This window comes from Bufo gargarizans, chromosome 7, assembly GCF_014858855.1.
Source record: "Bufo gargarizans isolate SCDJY-AF-19 chromosome 7, ASM1485885v1, whole genome shotgun sequence".
Taxonomy (NCBI): Eukaryota; Metazoa; Chordata; class Amphibia; order Anura; family Bufonidae; genus Bufo; species Bufo gargarizans.
Window position 1 is genome coordinate 2,105,818 of NC_058086.1, and position 22,040 is coordinate 2,127,857.

Sequence of the window (22,040 nt, forward strand, 5' to 3'; positions counted from 1 at the left end):
GTTGGGAAACAGTTGGGAGGGAAGGGAGGGGGGTGTTTACCCAGGGGGGGAGAAAATTGAAAATTCGGATTAGGCATGTATTACTTGCATGTTGGACAATCATGTATTCATGCCTGCGAGCATGAGCTGTTGTGATCTGTATACTTGTACACTGCCTTTTTATTCCGAAATAAAAATTGTTTTAAAAAAAAAAAAAAAAAAAAAGTATAGGACAAAAGAGTTTGTTTAATATATGTTGTTTCAATACATTTCGCCATAATCTTGTTTCCGACATTTTTAAATAGCGTCATAGAGTTATTGTGTCCTTGGTTCAAAAAAAAAAAAAAAAAAAAAAACATACAATCCATCTGCAGTGACCATGCTTGCACAGTACAGGTACATTCGCCCATTTATCCAAGCTATACTGTTCCCAGTCACAATACTAACCGCCTCCAGACCTCTTAACCACTTAAGGACCACAGGTTTATACCCCCCTAGTGACCAGGCCCTTTTTTACAAATCGGCACTCCACAACTTTAGCGGTTTATTGCTCGGTCATGCAACTTACCACCCAAATGAATTTTACCTCCTTTTCTTCTCACTAATAGAGCTTTCATTTGGTGGTATTTCATTGCCGCTGACATTTTTACTTTTTTTGTTATTAATCGAAATTTAACGAAATTTTTGCAAAAAAATTACTTTTTTCACTTTCAGCTGTAAAATTTTGCAAAAAAAACGACATCCATATATACATTTTTCGCCAAATTTATTGTTCTACATGTCTTTGATAAAAAAAAAATGTTTGGGCAAAAAAAAAAAATGGTTTGGGTAAAAGTTATAGCATTTACAAACTATGGTACAAAAATGTGAATTTCCGCTTTTTGAAACAGCTCTGACTTTCTGAGCACCTGTCATGTTTCCTGAGGTTCTACAATGCCCAAACAGTAGAAAACCCCCACAAATGACCCCATTTCGGAAAGTAGACACCCTAAGGTATTCGCTGATGGGCATAGTGAGTTCATAGAACTTTTTATTTTTTGTCACAAGTTAGCGGAAAATGATGATGATTTTATTTTTTTTTATTTTTTCTTACAAAGTCTCATATTCCACTAACTTGCGACAAAAAATAAAAAATTCTAAAAACTTGCCATGCCCCTCACGGAATACCTTGGGGTGTCTTCTTTCCAAAATGGGGTCACTTGTGGGGTAGTTATACTGCCCTGGCAATTTAGGGGCCCAAATGTGTGAGAAGAACTTTGCAATCAAAATGTGTAAAAAATGACCGGTGAAATCCAAAAGGTGCACTTTGGAATATGTGCCCCTTTGCCCACCTTGGCAGCAAAAAAGTGTGACACATCTGGTATCGCCGTACTCAGGAGAAGTTGGGGAATGTGTTTTGGGGTGTCATTTTACATATACCCATGCTGGGTGAGAAAAATATCTTGGTCAAATGCCAACTTTGCATAAAAAAATGGGAAAAGTTGTCTTTTGCCAAGATATTTCTCTCACCCAGCATGGGTATATGTAAAATGACACCCCAAAACACATTCCCCAACTTCTCCTGAGTACGGCGATACCAGATGTGTCACACTTTTTTGCTGCCAAGGTGGGCAAAGGGGCACATATTCCAAAGTGCACCTTTCAGATTTTGCAGGCCATTTTTTACACATTTTGATTGCAAGGTACTTCTCACACATTTGGGCCCCTAAATTGCCAGGGCAGTATAACTACGCCACAAGTGACCCCATTTTGGAAAGAAGACACCCCAAGGTATTCCGTGAGGGGCATGGCGAGTTCCTAGAATTTTTTATTTTTTGTCGCAAGTTAGTGGAATATGAGACTTTGTAAGGAAAAAAGAAAAAAAAAGAAAAATCATCATTTTCCGCTAACTTGTGACAAAAAATAAAAAATTCTAGGAACTCGCCGTGCCCCTCACGGAATACCTTGGGGTGTCTTCTTTCCAAAATGGGGTCACTTGTGGCGTAGTTATACTGCCCTGGCAATTTAGGGGCCCAAATGTGTAAGAAGTACCTTGCAATCAAAATGTGTAAAAAATGGCCTGCGAAATCTGAAAGGTGCACTTTGGAATATGTGCCCCTTTGCCCACCTTGGCTGCAAAAAAGTGTCACACATCTGGTATCGCCGTACTCAGGAGAAGTTGGGCAATGTGTTTTGGGGTGTCATTTTACATATACCCATGCTGGGTGAGAGAAATATCTTGGCAAAAGACAACTTTTCCCATTTTTTTATACAAAGTTGGCATTTGACCAAGATATTTTTCTCACCCAGCATGGGTATATGTAAAATGACACCCCAAAACACATTCCCCAACTTCTCCTGAGTACGGCGATACCACATGTGTGACACTTTTTTGCAGCCTAGATGCGCAAAGGGGCCCAAATTCCTTTTAGGAGGGCATTTTTAGACATTTGGATCCCAGACTTCTTCTCACACTTTCGGGCCCCTAAAAAGCCAGGGCAGTATAAATACCCCACATGTGACCCCACTTTGGAAAGAAGACACCCCAAGGTATTCAATGAGGGGCATGGCGAGTTCCTAGAATTTTTTTTTTTTTGCATAAGTTAGCGGATATTGATTTTTTTTGTTTTTTTCTCACAAAGTCTCACTTTCCGCTTACTTAGGACAAAAATTTCAATCTTTCATGGACTCAATATGCCCCTCACGGAATACCTTGGGGTGTCTTCTTTCCGAAATGGGGTCACATGTGGGGTATTTATACTGCCCTGGCTTTTTAGGGGCCCTAAAGCGTGAGAAGAAGTCTGGAATATAAATGTCTAAAAATGTTTACGCATTTGGATTCCGTGAGGGGTATGGTGAGTTCATGGGAGATTTTATTTTTTGACACAAGTTAGTGGAATATGAGACTTAGTAAGAAAAAACAAGCGGACGTCTGAATGGAGCCTTACAGGGGGGTTATCAATGACAGGGGGTGATCAGGGTAATCAGGGTGATCACCCCCCTGTCACTGATCACCCCCCCTGTAAGGCTCCATTCAGACATCCGCATGATTTTTTACGGATCCATGGATACATGGATCGGATCCACAAAACGCATGCAGACGTCTGAATGGAGCCTTACAGGGGGGTTATCAATGACAGGGGGTGATCAGGGTAATCAGGGTGATCACCCCCCTGTCACTGATCACCCCCCCTGTAAGGCTCCATTCAGACATCCGCATGATTTTTTACGGATCCATGGATACATGGATCGGATCCACAAAACGCATGCGGACGTCTGAATGGAGCCTTACAGGGGGGTTATCAATGACGGGGTGATCAGGGTAATCAGGGTGATCACCCCCCTGTCACTGATCACCCCTCCTGTAAGGCTCCATTCAGACATCCGCATGATTTTTTACGGATCCATGGATCGGATCCACAAAACGCATGCGGACGTCTGAATGGAGCCTTACAGGGGGGTTATCAATGACAGGGGGGTGATCAGGGAGTGTATATGGGTGATCACCCGCCTGTCATTGATCACCCCCTGTAAGGCTCCATTCAGACGTCCGCATGTGTTTTGCGGATCCGATCCATGTATCAATGGATCCGTAAAAATCATGCGGACGTCTGAATGGAGCCTTACAGGGGAGTGATCAATGACAGGGGGGTGATCAATGACAGGGGGTGATCAGGGAGTGTATATGGGTGATCACCCGCCTGTCATTGATCACCCCCCTGTAAGGCTCCATTCAGACGTCCGTATGCTTTTTGCGGATCCGATCCATGTATCCGTAAAAATCATACGGACGTCTGAACGGAGCCTGACAGGGGGGTGATCAATGACAGGGCGGTGATCAATGACAGGGGGGTGATCAGGGAGTTTATATGGGGTGATCATGGGTGATCAGGGGTTTATAAGGGGTTAATAAGTGACGGGGGGGGGGGGGGGTAGTAGTGTAGTGTAGTGTTTGGTGCGACTGTACTGACCTACCTGAGTCCTCTGGTGGTCGATCCTAACAAAAGGGACCACCAGAGGACCAGGTAGGAGGTATATTAGACGCTGTTATGAAAACAGCGTCTAATATACCTGTTAGGGGTTAAAAAATTCGGATCTCCAGCCTGCCAGCGAACGATCGCCGCTGGCATGCTGGAGATCCACTCGCTTACCTTCCGTTCCTGTGAGCGCGCGCGCCTGTGTGCGCGCGTTCACAGGAAATCTCGTGTCTCGCGAGATGACGCCTATTGGCGTTAGTGTGACCTGGGAGAGCCGCCGCGATGACGCCTTTCGGCGTTAGCGTGGCGGCAAGCGGTTAACGCAAGATTTCCTGTGAACGTGCGCCCACAGGAGCGCGCGTTCACAGGAAATGGCAGGTAAACGAGTTCATCTACAGCCTGCCAGCAGCGATCGTTCGCTGGCAGGCTGTAGATGCGATTTTTTAACCCTTCAAAGGTATATCAGACGCTGTTTTGTTAACAGCGTCTGATATACCTGCTACCTGGTCCTCTGGTGGTCCCTTTTGCTTGGCTCGACCACCAGAGGACACAGGCAGCTCTGTAATAAGTAGCACCAAGCACCACACTACACTACACCCCCCCCCCCCCGTCACTTATTAACCCCTGATCACCCCATATAGACTCCCTAATTACCCCCCTGTCATTGATCACCCCCTGTAAGGCTCCATTCAGATGTACGTATGTGTTTTGTGGATCCACGGATCCACAAAACACATACGGACATCTGAATGGAGCCTGACAGGGGGGTGATCAATGACAGGAAGGTGATCACCCCATATAGACTCCCTGATCACCCCCCTGTCATTGATCACCCCCCTGTAAGGCTCCATTCAGGCGTCCGTATGTGTTTTGCGGATCCACAAAACACGGACACCGCGGATCTGCAAAACACGGACACAGGCAATGTGCTTTCCGCATTTTTCGGATCCGCACATTGCCAGAACTATATAGAAAATGCCTTTTCTTGTCCGCAATTGCGGACAAGAATAGGACATGTAAATAGGACATGTTCTACAGGCTCTACAAAAAACGCAGTGTTCGCCCGATCAGGCCTGATCTTGTGCGCACACTCGCGTTCAGTCTACCCCACCGCAGTGACAGAATTTTTTTTTTCTGATCACTGCAAAAACACAGTAAAATAGCTGTGGCGCTAATTTGTTTTTCTTACAAAGTCTCATATTCCACTAACTTGTGACAAAAAATAAAATCTCACATGAACTCATCATACCCCTCACGGAATCCAAATGCGTAAAATTTTTTAGACATTTATATTCCAGACTCCTTCTCACGCTTTAGGGCCTCTAAAATGCCAGGGCAGTATAAATACCCCACAAGTGACCCCATTTTGGAAAGAAGACACCCCAAGGTATTCCGTGAGGGGCATGGCGAGTTCCTAGAATATTTTTATTTTTTTTGGCACAAGTTAGGGGAAAATGATTTTTCTCTTACAAAATCATTTTCCCCTAACTTGTGCAACAAAAAAAATATATATATATTCTAGAAACTCGCCATGCCCCTCACGGAATACCTTGGGGTGTCTCCTTTCCAAATTGGGGTCACTTGCGGGGTATTTATACTGCCCTGGCATTTTAGGGGCCCTAAAGCGTGAGAAGAAGTTTGGAATCCAAATGCCTAAAAATGCCCTCCAAAAGGGTACTCATTGGAATTTGGGCCCCTTTGCGCATCTTGGCTGCAAAAAAGTGTCACACATGTGGTATCGCCATACTCTGGAGAAGTAGGGCAATGTGTTTTGGGGTGTCTTTTTACATATACCCAAACTTTGTGTGAGAAATATCTGTGTCAAATGACAACTTTGTATGAAAAAATGGGAAAAGTTGTCTTTTAGATAGATATTTCTCTCACCCAGTATATGTAAAAATACACCCCAAAACACATTGCCCTACTTCTTCTGAGTACGGTGATACCACATGTGTGACACTTTTTTGCAGCCAAGATACGCAAAGGGGCCCAATTTCCAATGAGTACTTTCAGGATTTCACAGGGCATTTTTACGAATTTGGATTCCAAACTACTTCTCACACTTTAGGGCCCCTAAAATGCCAGGGCAGTATAAATACCCCACATGTGACCCCATTTTGGAAAGAAGACACCCCAAGGTATTCCGTGAGGGGTATGGTTAGTTCATGTAAAATTTAATTTTTTGTCACAAGTTAGTGGAATATGAGACTTTGTAAAAAAAAAATTAAAAGAAAATCATTTTCCGCTAACTTGTGACAAAAAAGAAAAGCTTGCATGAACTCATTATGCCCATCAGAAAATACCTTAGGGTGTTTACTTTCCGAAATGGGGTCATTTGTGGGGTGTTTCTACCGTCTGGGCATTGTAGAACCTCAGGAAACCTAACAGGTGCTCAGAGAGTCAGAGCTGCTTCAAAATGCGGAAATTCACATTTTTGCACCATAGTTTGTAAACGCTATAACTTTTACCCAAACCAATAAATATACACTTATTGCATTTTTTTTTTATCAAAGACATGTAGAACAATAAATTTTGAGAAAAATTTATATAGAAATGTAGTTTTAATTGAAAAAATTTACAACTGAAAGTGAAAAATGCAAAAATTTCGGTCAATTTCGATTAATATCAAAAAAAGTAAAAATGTCAGCAGCAATGAAATACCACCAAATGAAAGCTCTATTAGTGAGAAGAAAAGGAGGTAAAATTAATTTGGGTGGTAAGTTGTATGACCGAGCAATAAACCGCGAAAGTAGTGTAGTGCAGAATTGTAAAAAGTGGTCTGGTCATTAACCCTTTCATGACCAAGGGTCATTGATGCCCCAGTGTCCAGGTCAAAATTTACAAATCTGACATGCGTCACTTTATGTGGTAATAGCTTTGGAACACTTTTACTTATCCACGCCATTCTGAGATTGTTTTCTCGTGACACATTGTACTTCATGATAGTCATATATTTGAGTCAATATATTTCACCTTTATTTATGAAAAAATCCCAAATTTACCAAAAATTAGGAAAAATTCACAATTTTCCAAATTTCAATTTCTCTGCGTCTAAAACAGAAAGTGATACCTAATAAAATATTTATTACTTAACATTCCCCATATGTGTACTTTATGTTGGCATCATTTTGGAAATGTCATTTTATTTTTTTAGGGCGTTAGAAGACTTAGAAGTTTAGAAGCAATTCTTACAATTTTTAAGAAAATTTCCAAAACCCACTTTTTAAGGACCAGTTCAGGTCTGAAGTCCCTTTGTGGGGCTTACATAGTGGAAACCACCATAAATGACCCCATTGTAGAAACTACACCCCTCAAGTTACTCAAAACGGATTTTACAAACTTTGTTAACCCTTTAGGCGTTCCACAAGAATTAAAGGAAAATGGAGATGAAATTTAAAAATTTCACTTTTTTGGCAGATTTTCCATTTTATATATTTTTTTTCTTTAACACATTGAGGGTTAACAGCCAAACAAAACTCAATATTTATTACCCTGATTCCGCGGTTTACAGAAACACCCCACATGTGGTCGTAAACTGCTGTACGGGCACACGGCAGGGCGAAGAAGGAAAGGAATGCCATACGGTTTTTGGAAGGCAGATTGTGCTGGATTGGTTTTCTGAACGCCATATGTTTTTTATTTTTCTGCCGATCGTCTTGTGCAGGGGCTCGTTTTTTGCAGAAAGTGTTGAGGTTTTTATTGATACCATTTTTGGGTACATAGGATTTTTTGATCATTCATTATTACACTTTATGGGGCAAGGTGACCCAAAAATTGGCTGTTTTGGAACAGTTTTCATTTATTTATTTTTACGGAGTTCATCTGAGGAGTTAGGTCATGTGATAGTTTTATAGAGAAGATCGTTACGGACGTGGCAATACCTAATATGTATACTTTTTCTTATTTATTTAAGTTTTACACAAAAATAGCATTTCTGAAACCAAAAAAATGATGTTTTAGTGTCTCTATAGTCTGAGCCATAGCTTTTTTATTTTTTGGGCGATTGTCTTAACCACTTCAACCCCGCTAGGTGAAACCCCCTTCATGACCAGAGCACTTTTTACACTTCGGCACTACACTACTTTCACCGTTTATCGCTCGGTCATGCAATTTACCACCCAAATGAATTTTACCTCCTTTTCTTCTCACTAATAGAGCTTTCATTTGGTAGTATTTCATTGCTGCTGGCATTTTTACTTTTTTTGTTATTAATCAAAATGTAACGATTTTTTTGCAAAAAAATGACATTTTTCACTTTCAGCTGTAAAATTTTGCAAAAAAAACGACATCCATATATAAATTTTTCGCCAAATTTATTGTTCTACATGTCTTTGATAAAAAAAAAATGTTTGGGCAAAAAAAAAAAATGGTTTGGGTAAAAGTTATAGCGTTTACAAACTATGGTACAAAAATGTGAATTTCCGCTTTTTGAAACAGCTCTGACTTTCTGAGCACCGGTCATGATTCCTGAGGTTCTACAATGCCGAGACAGTACAAACACCCCACAAATGACCCCATTTCGGAAAGTAGACACCCTAAGGTATTCGCTGATGGGCATAGTGAGTTCATAGAACTTTTTATTTTTTGTCACAAGTTAGCGGAAAATGATGATGATTTTATTTTTTTTATTTTTTCTTACAAAGTCTCATATTCTACTAACTTGCGACAAAAAATAAAAAATTCTAGGAACTCACCATGCCCCTCACAGAATACCTTGGGGTGTCTTCTTTCCAAAATGGGGTCACTTGTGGGGTAGTTATACTGCCCTGGCAATTTAGGGGCCCAAATGTGTGAGAAGAACTTTGCAATCAAAATGTGTAAAAAATGACCGGTGAAATCCAAAAGGTGCACTTTGGAATATGCGCCCCTTTGCCCACCTTGGCAGCAAAAAAGTGTGACACATCTGGTATCGCCGTACTCAGGAGAAGTTGGGGAATGTGTTTTGGGGTGTCATTTTACATATACCCATGCTGGGTGAGAAAAATATCTTGGTCAAATGCCAACTTTGTATAAAAAAATGGGAAAAGTTGTCTTTTGCCAAGATATTTCTCTCACCCAGCATGGGTATATGTAAAATGACACCCCAAAACACATTCCCCAACTTCTCCTGAGTACGGCGATACCAGATGTGTCACACTTTTTTGCTGCCAAGGTGGGCAAAGGGGCACATATTCCAAAGTGCACCTTTCGGATTTTGCAGGGCATTTTTTACACATTTTGATTGCAAAGTTCTTCTCACACATTTGGGCCCCTAAATTGCCAGGGCAGTATAACTACCCCACAAGTGACCCCATTTTGGAAAGAAGACACCCCAAGGTATTCCGTGAGGGGCATGGCGAGTTCCTAGAATTTTTTATTTTTTGTCGCAAGTTAGTGGAATATGAGACTTTGTAAGGAAAAAAGAAAAAAAAAGAAAAGAAATGAAAAATCATCATTTTCCGCTAAATTGTGACAAAAAATAAAAAATTCTAGGAACTCGCCGTGCCCCCCACGGAATACCTTGGGGTGTCTTCTTTCCAAAATGGGGTTACTTGTGGCGTAGTTATACTGCCCTGGCAATTTAGGGGCCCAAATGTGTAAGAAGTACCTTGCAATCAAAATGTGTAAAAAATGGCCTGCGAAATCCGAAAGGTGCCCCTTTGCCCACCTTGGCTGCAAAAAAGTGTCACACATGTGGTATCGCCGTACTCAGGAGAAGTTGGGCAATGTGTTTTGGGGTGTCATTTTACATATACCCATGCTGGGTGAGAGAAATATCTTGGCAAAAGACAACTTTTCCCATTTTTTTATACAAAGTTGGCATTTGACCAAGATATTTTTCTCACCCAGCATGGGTATATGTAAAATGACACCCCAAAACACATTCCCCAACTTCTCCTGAGTACGGCGATACCACATGTGTGACACTTTTTTGCAGCCTAGATGCGCAAAGGGGCCCAAATTCCTTTTAGGAGGGCATTTTTAGACATTTGGATCCCAGACTTCTCACACTTTCGGGCCCCTAAAAAGCCAGGGCAGTATAAATACCTCACATGTGACCCTACTTTGGAAAGAAGACACCCCAAGGTATTCAATGAGGGGCATGGCGAGTTCCTAGAATTTTTTTTTTTTTGCATAAGTTAGCGGATATTGATTTTTTTTTGTTTTTTTCTCACAAAGTCTCACTTTCCGCTAACTTAGGACAAAAATTTCAATCTTTCATGGACTCAATATGCCCCTCACAGAATACCTTGTGGTGTCTTCTTTCCGAAATGGGGTCAAATGTGGGGTATTTATACTGCCCTGGCTTTTTAGGGGCCCTAAAGCGTGAGAAGAAGTCTGGAATATAAATGTCTAAAAATGTTTACGCATTTGGATTCCGTGAGGGGTATGGTGCGTCCATGTGAGATTTTATTTTTTGACACAAGTTAGTAGAATATGAGACTTTGTAAGAAAAAACAAAAACAAACAAAAAATTTCCGCTAACTTGTGCCAAAAAAAATGTCTGAATGGAGCCTTACCAGGGGGGGGGGGGGGGGGGGTGATCAATGACAGGGGGGTGATCACCCATATAGACTCCCTGATCACCCCCCTGTCATTGATCACCCCCCTGTAAGGCTCCATTCAGACATCCGCATGATTTTTACGGATCCATGGATCGGATCCACAAAACACATGCGGACGTCTGAATGGAGCCTTACAGGGGGGTTATCAATGACAGGGGGTGATCAGGGTGATCACCCCCCTGTCAATGATCACCCCCCCTGTAAGGTTCCATTCAGACATCCGCATGATTTTTTACGGATCCATGGATACATGGATCGGATCCACAAAACGCATGCGGACGTCTGAATGGAGCCTTACAGGGGGGTTATCAATGACAGGGGGTGATCAGGGTGATCACCCCCCTGTCACTGATCACCCCTCCTGTAAGGCTCCATTCAGACATCCGCATGATTTTTTACGGATCCATGGATACATGGATCGGATCCACAAAACGCATGCGGACGTCTGAATGGAGCCTTACAGGGGGGTTATCAATGACAGAGGGTGATCAGGGTGATCACCCCCCTGTCAATGATCACCCCCCCTGTAAGGTTCCATTCAGACATCCGCATGATTTTTTACGGATCCATGGATACATGGATCGGATCCACAAAACGCATGCGGACGTCTGAATGGAGCCTTACAGGGGGGTTATCAATGACAGGGGGTGATCAGGGTGATCACCCCCCTGTCACTGATCACCCCCCCTGTAAGGCTCCATTCAGACATCCGCATGATTTTTTACGGATCCATGGATACATGGATCGGATCCACAAAACGCATGCGGACGTCTGAATGAAGCCTTACAGGGGGGTTATCAATGACAGGGGATGATCAGGGTGATCACCCCCCTGTCACTGATCACCCCTCCTGTAAGGCTCCATTCAGACATCCGCATGATTTTTTACGGATCCATGGATACATGGATCGGATCCACAAAACGCATGCGGACGTCTGAATGGAGCCTTACAGGGGGGTTATCAATGACAGGGGGTGATCAGGGTGATCACCCCCCTGTCACTGATCACCCCCCCTGTAAGGCTCCATTCAGACGTCCGCATGTGTTTTGTGGATCCGATCCATGTATCCATGGATCCGTAAAAATCATGCGGACGTCTGAATGGAGCCTTACAGGGGGGTGATCAATGACAGGGGGTGATCAGGGAGTGTATATGGGTGATCACCCGCCTGTCATTGATCACCCCCCTGTAAGGCTCCATTCAGACGTCCGTATGCTTTTTGCGGATCCGATCCATGTATCCGTGGATCCGTAAAAATCATACGGACGTCTGAATGGAGCCTGACAGGGGGGTGATCAATGACAGGGCGGTGATCAATGACAGGGGGGTGATCAGGGAGTTTATATGGGGTGATCATGGGTTTATAAGGGGTTAATAAGTGACGGGGGGGGGGGGGGGTGTAGTGTAGTGTAGTGTGGTGTTTGGTGCAACTGTACTGACCTACCTGAGTCCTCTGGTGGTCGATCCTAACAAAAGGGACCACCAGAGGACCAGGTAGGAGGTATATTAGACGCTGTTATGAAAACAGCGTCTAATATACCTGTTAGGGGTTAAAAAATTTCGGATCTCCAGCCTGCCAGCGAGCGATCGCCGCTGGCAGGCTGGAGATCCACTCGCTTACCTTCCGTTCCTGTGAGCGCGCGTTCACAGGAAATCTCGCGTCTCGCGAGAAGACGCGTATATGCGTCCAGGAGGAATAAAGCAACCACCTCCCGGACGCATATACGCGTACAGCGGTCGGGAGGTGGTTAAATAGGGTATCATTTTTTGCGGGACGAAGTGACGGTTTGATTGGTACTATTTTGGGGGTCATAAGCCTTTTTGATCGCTTGCTGTTGCACTTTTTGTGATGTAAGGTGACAAAAATAGCTTTTTTGGCACAGTTTTTTTTTATTTTATTTTTATGGTGTTTATCGGACGGGGTCCATCACGTGATATATTTATAGAGACGGTCGTTACGGACGCGGTGACACCTAATATGTGTATTTTATTTTTTCATTTTTTTATAGGAAAAGGCAATGTCTTTTTTTTTATTTATTTATTTATTTATTTTTACTTTTATTATTTTCACTTTTTTTTTTAATCAGTTCCCTCTTGAATCTTGAAGATCCAGTGGGGCTGATAGTTGTACTATACTTTGCAATGCTCTTGCATTGCAAAGTATAATACTTCCAGACTGCCTGTAGGTGGCAGCACTGGACGCCTTTGCCATGGCAACCGGACGCTTTTGCAAAGCGTCCGGTTGCCATGGCAACCATCGGGCGCTGCGATCACAGCGCTGCAGCCCCGATGGTGGAGAGAGGGAGCCCCCTCCCTCTGTTAACCCGATGGATGCCGCAACCGCAGCATCTATCGGGTTACAGGAGAGTGTCAGCATAGAGCTGACACTCTGCTGATGGCGGCGGCTCAGGAATGGAGCCACCGCCATCACACACACAGAATGGGGAATCGGGGGGTAGGGACAATATTGAGGGAGGCTGGGGCAGGAGGGGCGGCCAGAAAATTAATGCAGGGGGCGGACCGCATGCCAATCAGGGCAGGAAGGAGATGAGCGCCGGCTGGGCACAGATCGGGGGGGGGGGGAGACCACAGAGGGGCACCAAAGGCTTGGAGGATCGGGGGGCATGAGGAACACTATCGGCTTTCAGGCTCTGATCTGCAGAGCGCAGATCAGAGCCTGAAACCGGCATTTTAACACTGCCGCGATCCGATTGGTTAGTCTGCACAGACTAACCAAGCGGATCGATTGCAGGCAGGGGGCCACTCCGATTGGTCCCTTGCCGGCATTACTGTACTGTATGCTGTCCGTGACAGCATACAGGGCAGGGGCAGAAGCTTTAATCCAAGCGCTTTGCAGCGCTTGGATTAAAGAGCTGCCAGAACGTATATATACGTGGTAGCTGCACGGGGTATGTGCAGCTATCACGTATATATACAGATTGCGGTCGTGAAAGGGTTAAGGAGGTTTAAGCTAGGGGAGCTGAGGTGGTTAACCAAGCATGTGCACTACTGATGGATAGCAGGGTTGTTGTAACCATGGAAACGTGACAGGGATTTAAATGTTTATCCAAAGTTTTACGTTTACATACAGGGACAAAATATATGCAGATATACTGCTGTTTATTAGAATCTACAACTCATGGCCATCACTACAGCAGGACATACTACAGTGGTCAAGGCTGCTGTCATGAATCAGTAAGTGACCAGTAATAAAGCGTTTAAATTCCATACAGAAAAAAAGGTTGCTTTCTTGAAAAAACTGTGATTGAATCAATCATTTCCATGTGCTTTTTATGATGCATTAAAATATATCTGTTGGTCACAAAAAAAAATCCAAATAACGCATACAAGGACGGTGACGAAAACATTGTTAAAATGAATACATACTATTCAAAAGGAATACACATATGCATGGGTTAGCTTACCCAATTTGCGGTGTTTGGCAGAATTGCCCTTCTCCCACTCTCGGGCCAGCATCTCCAGTGTCACCTCATCCCAGCCACAGTCCTTAAAAATTTTGTTGTGGTATGTATCCGACGGGGTGTCCCAGAGCTGGGGACGCTCTTGGTTTAAAGAAATAGGTTTCTCCACATCCATCTTCTTCTTGGTTTGCAGCCAAGCCAGACAGGTTGAAACCGGTTTCCGCACCTGCACATGTGCTCAGCCAAAGTTTGGCAACAAGAAACACATCGCCACAGTGGGCTTGGCCTAGCATTTGTTAATGACGGATCCGCAAAAAACGGATGCATTCCGTTTTTTTTTTTTTTTGAGGACCCATTGACTTTAATGGAGCCACGGAACGTGATTTGCGGCCAAATATAGGACATGTTCTATCTTTGCAAAGAATGGAGATATGGAAACACGGAAACAGAATGCATACGGAGTATATTCTGTTTTTTTTGCGGACCCATTTTTTGCGGGCCCTATACGGAACGCAAAAAGCAGCCTGCAAAACGGTAGAAAAAAAATGGTAGTGTGAAAGAGGCCTAACTCAGTTGCATCCATCATTTTGAACCTTTTCATTATGGGAACCACTAGCCCATATCTTGCTCTAATGTGTAGACAACAGTGGTCTATCTGTGTAAACTAAAGGATGAAATAATCACCAATTATATCCCTCCTGGCAGCTCTCAGGCTCCTCCCCACCTTCATGTTCCTCTGTATAGCCCTGTTTTCTGGTGAAGATATAATGTCTCCACTAGCTAAAGGAGCATAGTAGGTGAGTGTATACAGTGATTAGCTGCTGTTATATAAACCTCCTGACTCACACTGCCTGTACCACCTGTATGTGCTGATTCTCTAGTACTGATTCCTGCATGTAAAAGCTGACAGGGAAAAGAGAGCAGGCATACTGAAACATGGGAACTCTGTAGTGTAACGGCACAACAGGTCTATGTCACTGATCTGTCATGGCTGCCCTTACACAGGACTCAAAGCAGTGCAGTGTGCTGAGACTCCACTCACTCTTTCTCTGCAAAGTCAGGCATTATGGAAAAGGTAGGATTCATTATGAGAACCATATCTGAGGGGAGAAAGAATCGAAATGACAGACAACCCACAAATGGCACATCAAATAAATCAGGTATACACAATGCATACACAAGAGCCTCTATCTTATTCTAGAGGGCTTCTGTCATCAGAAACATGCTTAGTAAATTGGCTGACATTCCCCCTCCTCCTGCTCATCCTGATTGACAAGGCCAGACAGTTTTTACATCATCCTGACTTCAGCGAAAATCTCATGCCTGCGCCGTGTTGTTCACTGTGCAGTGCAGACATAGTAAAGGAATGATGCTCGCCGGCCACAGACTTCCTGACTGTGCCCTGCACCAGATACGTCTTCTGGGTGTACTGTGACTTATGCGGTGCAGGAGCAGTAGGGAAGTCCACAGCCGGTGAGCTATATTTATTCAGCTGTCATTCCGCCTGGCAAACTGAGAGGTTAAATGTCTGATCAGAGCTGTCTCTGATCACAGACAATGCAAGGAGGTGTTTGCTGTATAAGACGCCAGTTGCAGACCAAAACCACGGTCATGTGCATGAGCCCTAACATTGGTGGTAGGTGGGGCCAATGTAATGGGATACATGTGTCACTTCAGAAATTGGCTCTTGTAAGTTCACATTTATGAACAGGCTATAGCAGTGTCTTGGACATACACCATTAATTTTTTGCTTAACGTAAAAATACACATTTATCAAATTAACATTCATACAGTAGCAGTCAAAGGTTTGTACACACTTTTCATTCCATATTTTTTCTTGTGTTTTTTACATTTTCTACATTGTAGTTTCATAGTAACCCCTTCAGCCGCAATTACATACCTATACGTCATTGTGGCTGAGGAAATATATGGAGTAGGCTGCTGTATAATACAGTCAGCACTTGGCCGCAATAACTGGGATTGGCGATGACACTGAACCTCAGCATTTAACTCCTCAGATGTTGTGGTCAATAGCGAATGCGGGATCTGTGAAGTTAGGCAGAGGGAGGGGGCTCTCTCTGCCATCTGAGCTGAGCCCCTGCAGTAAAATTGCAGGGCTCTGATTGGTTACTATGACAACCTGGGCCCTGCTGAAGGTTCCCAGGCTTGCCATAGTAAACTGCCTATTAAGCTGTGCATGAGACATGTCTCAGCAGGCACAGTGTCAGAATCCAAGAGACCATTACAGTTCTCTATTACTGTCTATGGAACAAGCGATCAAAAGATCCCAGGTTCTAGCCCTCTAAGGGGATCAAGGTTATTATGTAAAAAAAATAATAATGAATATATAAATTCAAAATCACCCTACTTTCTCTCCTGAAATTTTGATATAAATATACAATAAAAAAAAATAGGTTAAGGTCGGTGATTTAGAAGGCTATGTCATCTGACTCCACACTCCATCTCTCTCTTTTATGCAAAAAGAGTCCTTACATAGCACGAAAAACTATAATAAAATGGCCCACATTTACTAATGTGAGTACATCTACAGTGGGGCAAAAAGTATTTAGTCAGCCACCAATTGTGCAAGTTCTCCCACTGAAAAAGATAAGAAAGGTCTGTAATTTTCTTCATAGGTACACTTCAACTATGAGAGACAGAATGGGGGGAAAGAATAAAGGAAATCATATTGTAGGATTTCTAATGATTTAATTGGTAAATTCCTCTGTAAAATAAGTATTTGGTCGCCTACAAACAAGCAAGATTTCTGTTTCTCACAGACCTGTTAGGGCTCTTTCACACTTGCGTTGTCCGGATCCGTCATGTACTCCATTTGCCGGAATTACACGCCGGATCCGGAAAAACGCGTAAGAACGCATCATTTTTTATTTCCGGATGCGTCTTTCCGGCTTTTTTGGTAAGATACTGATCCAGAAATCCTGAAGCCTACATCAATGTTTTTTTGGGTCCTGATTTGTCGAAACAGCGGATCCGGTATGTAAATTATTTCTTATCAGAAAATTTCTAGTTTGTTTTACAACTAATAAAATATGCAAGGGACAAACACACACAATACTCCCCTCCAGGAGCTTCTTTCACGCCCTGTCTTCTCCCGCGCAGGCTGTTCTAGTGGAAGTTTTCGCGCCAGCCAAGCCCTTCCTACTTCCTGGCGCAGGTGCAGACGCAACTTCCGGATCCGTCGTTGCGTCGGAACAACTGAAGATGTTAGGACGGATCCGGAATAATACATTTCAATGGGCTATTATTCCGGATCCGTCGATGCAGCAAGTGTTCAGGATTTTTGACCGGAGCAAAAAGCGCAGCATGTGGCGGTATTTTCTCCGGCCAAAAAAACGTTCCGGTTCTGAACTGAAGACATCCTGATGCATCCTGAACGGATTTCTCTCCATTCAGAATGCATGGGGATAATCCTGATCAGGATTTTTCCGGCATAGAGCCCCGACGACTGAACTTTATGCCGGAAAAGAAAAGAGCAAGTGTGAAAGAGGCCTAACTTCTTCTTTAAGAGGCTCCTCTCTCCTCCACTTGTTAGCTGTATTAATGGCACCTGTTTGAACTTGTTATCAGTATAAAAGACAGCTGTCCACAACCTCAAACAGTCACACTCCAAACTCCACTATGGCCAAGATCAAAGAGCTGTCGAAGGACACCAGAAACAAAATTGTAGACCTGCACCAGGCTGGCAAGACTGAATCTGCAATACTTAAGCATCTTGGTGTAAAGAAATCAACTGTGGGAGCAATTATTGGAAAATAGAAGACATACAAGACCACTGATAATCTCCCTCAATCTGGGGCTCCACGTAAGATCTCACCCCGTGGGGTCAAAATGATCACAAGAACAGTGAGAAAAAATCCCAGAACCAAACGGGGGGACCTAGTGAATGACCTGCAGAGAGCTGGGACCAAAGTAACAAAGGCTAGCATCAGTAACACACTACGCCGCCAGGGACTCAAATCATGCAGTGCCAGACATGTCCCCCTGCTTAAGCCAGTACATGTCTGGGCCGTCTGAAGTTTGCTAGAGAGCATGTGGATGATCCAGAAGAGGATTGGGAGAATGTCATATGGTCAGATGAAACCAAAGTAGAACTTTTTGGTAAAAACTCAACTCATCGTGTTTGAAGGAGAAAGAATGCCGAGTTGCATCCAAAGAACACCATACCTACTGTGAAGCATGGGGGTGGAAACATCATGCTTTCGGGCTGTTTTTCTGCAAAGGGACCAGGACAACTGTGGCCATGTATCGTGAGATTTTGAATGAAAACCTCCTTCCATCAGCAAGGGCATTGAAGATGAAACGTGGCTGGGTCTTTCAGCATGACAATGATCCCAAACACACCGCCCAGGCAACAAAGGAGTGGCTTCGTAAAAAGCATTTCAGGGTCCTGGAGTGGCCTAGCCAGTCCCCAGATCTCAACCCCATAGAAAACCTTTGGAGGGAGTTGAAAGTCTGCGTTGCCCAGCGACAGCCCCAAAACATCACTGCTCTAGAGGATATCTGCATGGAGGAATGGGCCAAAATACCAGCAATAGTGTGTGAAAACCTTGTGAAGACTTACAGAAAACATTTGACCTCTGTCATTGCCAACAAAGGGTATATAACAAAGTATTGAGATGAACTTTTGTTATTGACCACATACTTATTTTCCATTATAATTTGCAAATAAATTCTTTAAAAAAAAAATCAGACAATGAGATTTTCTGGATTTCTTTTTCTCATTATGTCTCTCATAGTTGAAGTGTACCTATCAGGAAAATTACAGGCCTCTCTCATCTTTTTAAGTGGGAAAATTTGCACAATTGGTAGCTGACTAAATACTTTTTGCCCCATTGTAGATTCCACCAATTGCACCAAAATGTTGCACAATTAGGACTATAAACATTTGTGTCTAGCCTCATGAAGGGTGTGCCTTAATGAAACATTGGTGCAGTTAGTGGGGAAAATGGTGGCTTAATATGCATGATTTTGCACCAAAATTGAGCCACAATTCTGGCATAAAATACAGCTGCAAAGTAAGCCAACTAATATCTGACATAGATAAAACCAGGTGCGGCTCTAAACACAGAAAAGGGGCAGATCTTTTCCTTATACCTTATGTCTGTGGAGGCTCCAATCCTGGTTTTGGCTCAAAATCACTGATGGAAAACACTGACTGTGTGAATGAGGCACAAGTCAGTGCTTCATAGATATTTAAAATCAATCATAGAAAATCAATCATAGATATTTAAAATCAATGCCATAAAGATGGATTATACATGAAATGTATTGTCTTATCATACCATACACTGTGTGACATTTGGTGAAAAAAATCCTCTCTTCAGTCATAAGGATAAGACAGCAGTATATTGACCAGATGAGGACTTCACTTGTACTCAATAGATTTTCAAATAAAAACTCTGCAAGAAAAACAGTGTTATTATATGCTATTATATACAAATAATGTACAATGTATGTCACAAGATATTCTGCTGGCACATTTCCAGTTCCACACCATATCAGCCTATAAAAATAATCACTTATGTGATGTCAAGAAAAGGTTGCTGCAGCGTCTTCTAACAACTGATCTTTAGGGTGGGATGGGAGTTGGACCCCCACCACTTGATTAAGTATTCTGAGGATACGGTATCAATATCCAAATCTTACATAACCCGTTTAACATGTATGTATTTTTTTTGTAATTTTATATGCGTGTTAAATTACAGTTTTGTTTTGTTTTACGTTATTTTACCAGCAATATTATATAATAACAGCTCTCTGCTTCAACATTGTATTCAAAGTCGTGGGAACGTGGGCTAGGTGATTATTCACTTTCAGGGAACATAATTCAGCATTATACTGCACAAGGAGCACATAAGGTATTTTTCACTGTGCAAGGGGCACCATACTTTGAGGGCACATAAGGGGGCTTTATACTGTGTGGGGTACATAATGAAGCTTTATACTATGTGAAGGCATTTTACTGTGTGGGGTACATAAGGCAACATTATACTCTGTGGGGACACAAAGTTGCATTATACTGTGCAGGCATATAAGGAAACATACTGTGCGGGGGCACATAAGAGACATTATATTGTTTAGGGGCACATAAAGGGATTTATAGTGTGTGGGGCCACATAGGGAGGCATTGTACTGTGTGGGGACACATAAGGGGGCATTATACTGTGTGGGGCACATAAGGGGGCATTATACTGTGTGGGGGTAAACAGTATAGTGTAAAATTGAATTAAACACAGCATAAAATGCATTTTGTTTTAAAAAGACAGAACAAAATAGCTAAAAAAAAAAAATGCAACAAAACAATGCCCCAAAGAATGCCCCAAACCATGTAAACTTGGTTGTTAATTTTTGCTGGCAAAGGTAACAACCCTACACCCACACGATCGTGAAGTAACTGTACATCATGCAGATCTTAATAGAAGTCTATTAATAACCTAAACTTGGGTAACGGTGGCTTAAAGGGGTTATTCGGTTTCCCCATATTGATGGCATATCCTCAGGGTCTAACTCCCCGATCAGCTGTTTGAAGAGACGTGGCACTAATTTTACATTAGATATGCAATATTTTGATAAAGTACCTGGGATATCAGCAAGTATAAAGGAGGGTGCATATTTAGCTGGGAAATGCACAAGAACCGCTGCAATACATTGTGTACTTGCAATCTGCAAAAACTCTTCTTTGGATAACAAAATCTACAATGAAAGACACATTAGCCATGCCTTTTGTGCATACTGTTTTGGTTTACAGAAGCCGGCCACATACCTTTTTCAATACAAGAGGCAAAGGCATTTTTGCATGTAAAGATGGGGTATTTTCAGAATCTTCATTACATATAGATGCATTCATTATCACGGACACAAACTGATCAAAATTTAACAGCTGTTTCAGTAAACCTGTAATAAAATTATGCAACAATATCACTAATAGCAATGTAATATACTACAATAATTCTACAAAGCATTTTTTCTGTATGTCCAAACTGGGGAGAGATTGTATTATAGTGTTTGAAGAATGGTTGGAAGAAGCTGTTACAAGCGCTTCTGCAGCTTTGTTCTGGTAAAAAAAAAAAAAAAAAAAAAAAAAAACAATAAAAAGTTAGTGTGCTGTATGTTGTGAAAGTCTTTGATAAATCATAGTGACATATCAAAAGATCCCTGTAGATCGCAAGGAGAGAGAAACGCTCACATAGCATGCTCCTTCTCCTGATTGCAGGAGACGAGACAGACTCAATAGAAAAGCCTATAGGCCTTTTTGATTCTGTCTCTTGCAGCAAGGAAAGAGAGTGCACTATGTGATTTGTCCCTGTTCTCACAGTCCGAGGACATATCAAAAGTCACTAAAAAAAAAAAAAAAAAAAAAAAGTCAAACGTTTTCACAAAGTAAAGGGATACTTTAAAAGTTTTCAGTCTCATCTGTTCACATTTACATTATAAAAGTTCTGAACGTTTTAAATAAAACCTAAAAATATATTTGTAGCCCAAATTAGTAAAATGAAAGCATAAAATAATTGCCCCAAAGGTGTCTACAGTCTTTAAAGTTAAGCCAACTATATACCTACTTTAGACTGAAAGAAAGAAAAATCGTGAAGGATTGACAAATACTGGTGTGTATAATTTTCATCTTCTTCCCACACCTCCATATTGGCACTAGAAACATAATGTCACCGCCAGTTCTGTGAGAAGGTCTGACAGACGTCCTTCTCTACCTCTTGCATCTTGCATCTTGTTCTTTGATTTGGTTTCACTTTCTCATCTCATTTCCTTCTCCCAGGTGTCACCTATTTAGACTAATCCTATTTCCTTTATATTCCCTCCCATACTGCCTCACTTTGCGGTTTATACTACTTCCTGGATTGAAGTGTTCACTGCTGGAGGCTTCTGCTGCTGCTTGTTCAGATAAGTCCTTTCATGTATTGTGTTTCCTTGCTGGCTTGATTCTAGGTGACCCCGACTCCCTCCGTATGAAGTGCAGGGAGCCGGTGGACGTGTCCCCACACTATTATAGGGTTTTCAGGTGTCACACAGTCTTAGGTACGTGGGCATACAATTGTCTACCTTTGAGACCCTTGTATGTGCTTAGCAGTCAGGGTGAGCTCTTAGGGTTTTATAGGGGTCAC

The 22,040-nt window shown here is 42.5% G+C and overlaps 1 protein-coding gene across 1 annotated transcript in view; it reads right to left on the bottom strand.

Annotated features, from left to right (window-relative positions):
• MEI1 (meiotic double-stranded break formation protein 1) overlaps positions 1 to 22,040 on the bottom strand; it is a 502,988-nt gene that overhangs the window by 320,461 nt on the left and 160,487 nt on the right. Inside the window, exons 7-9 of the mRNA XM_044301444.1 lie at positions 20,687 to 20,817; positions 20,502 to 20,616; positions 19,206 to 19,322 (exon numbers count right to left, since the gene is read on the bottom strand). Coding sequence (XP_044157379.1) covers positions 19,206 to 19,322; positions 20,502 to 20,616; positions 20,687 to 20,817 — 363 coding nt within the window. The remainder of the gene's footprint in view (positions 1 to 19,205; positions 19,323 to 20,501; positions 20,617 to 20,686; positions 20,818 to 22,040) is intronic.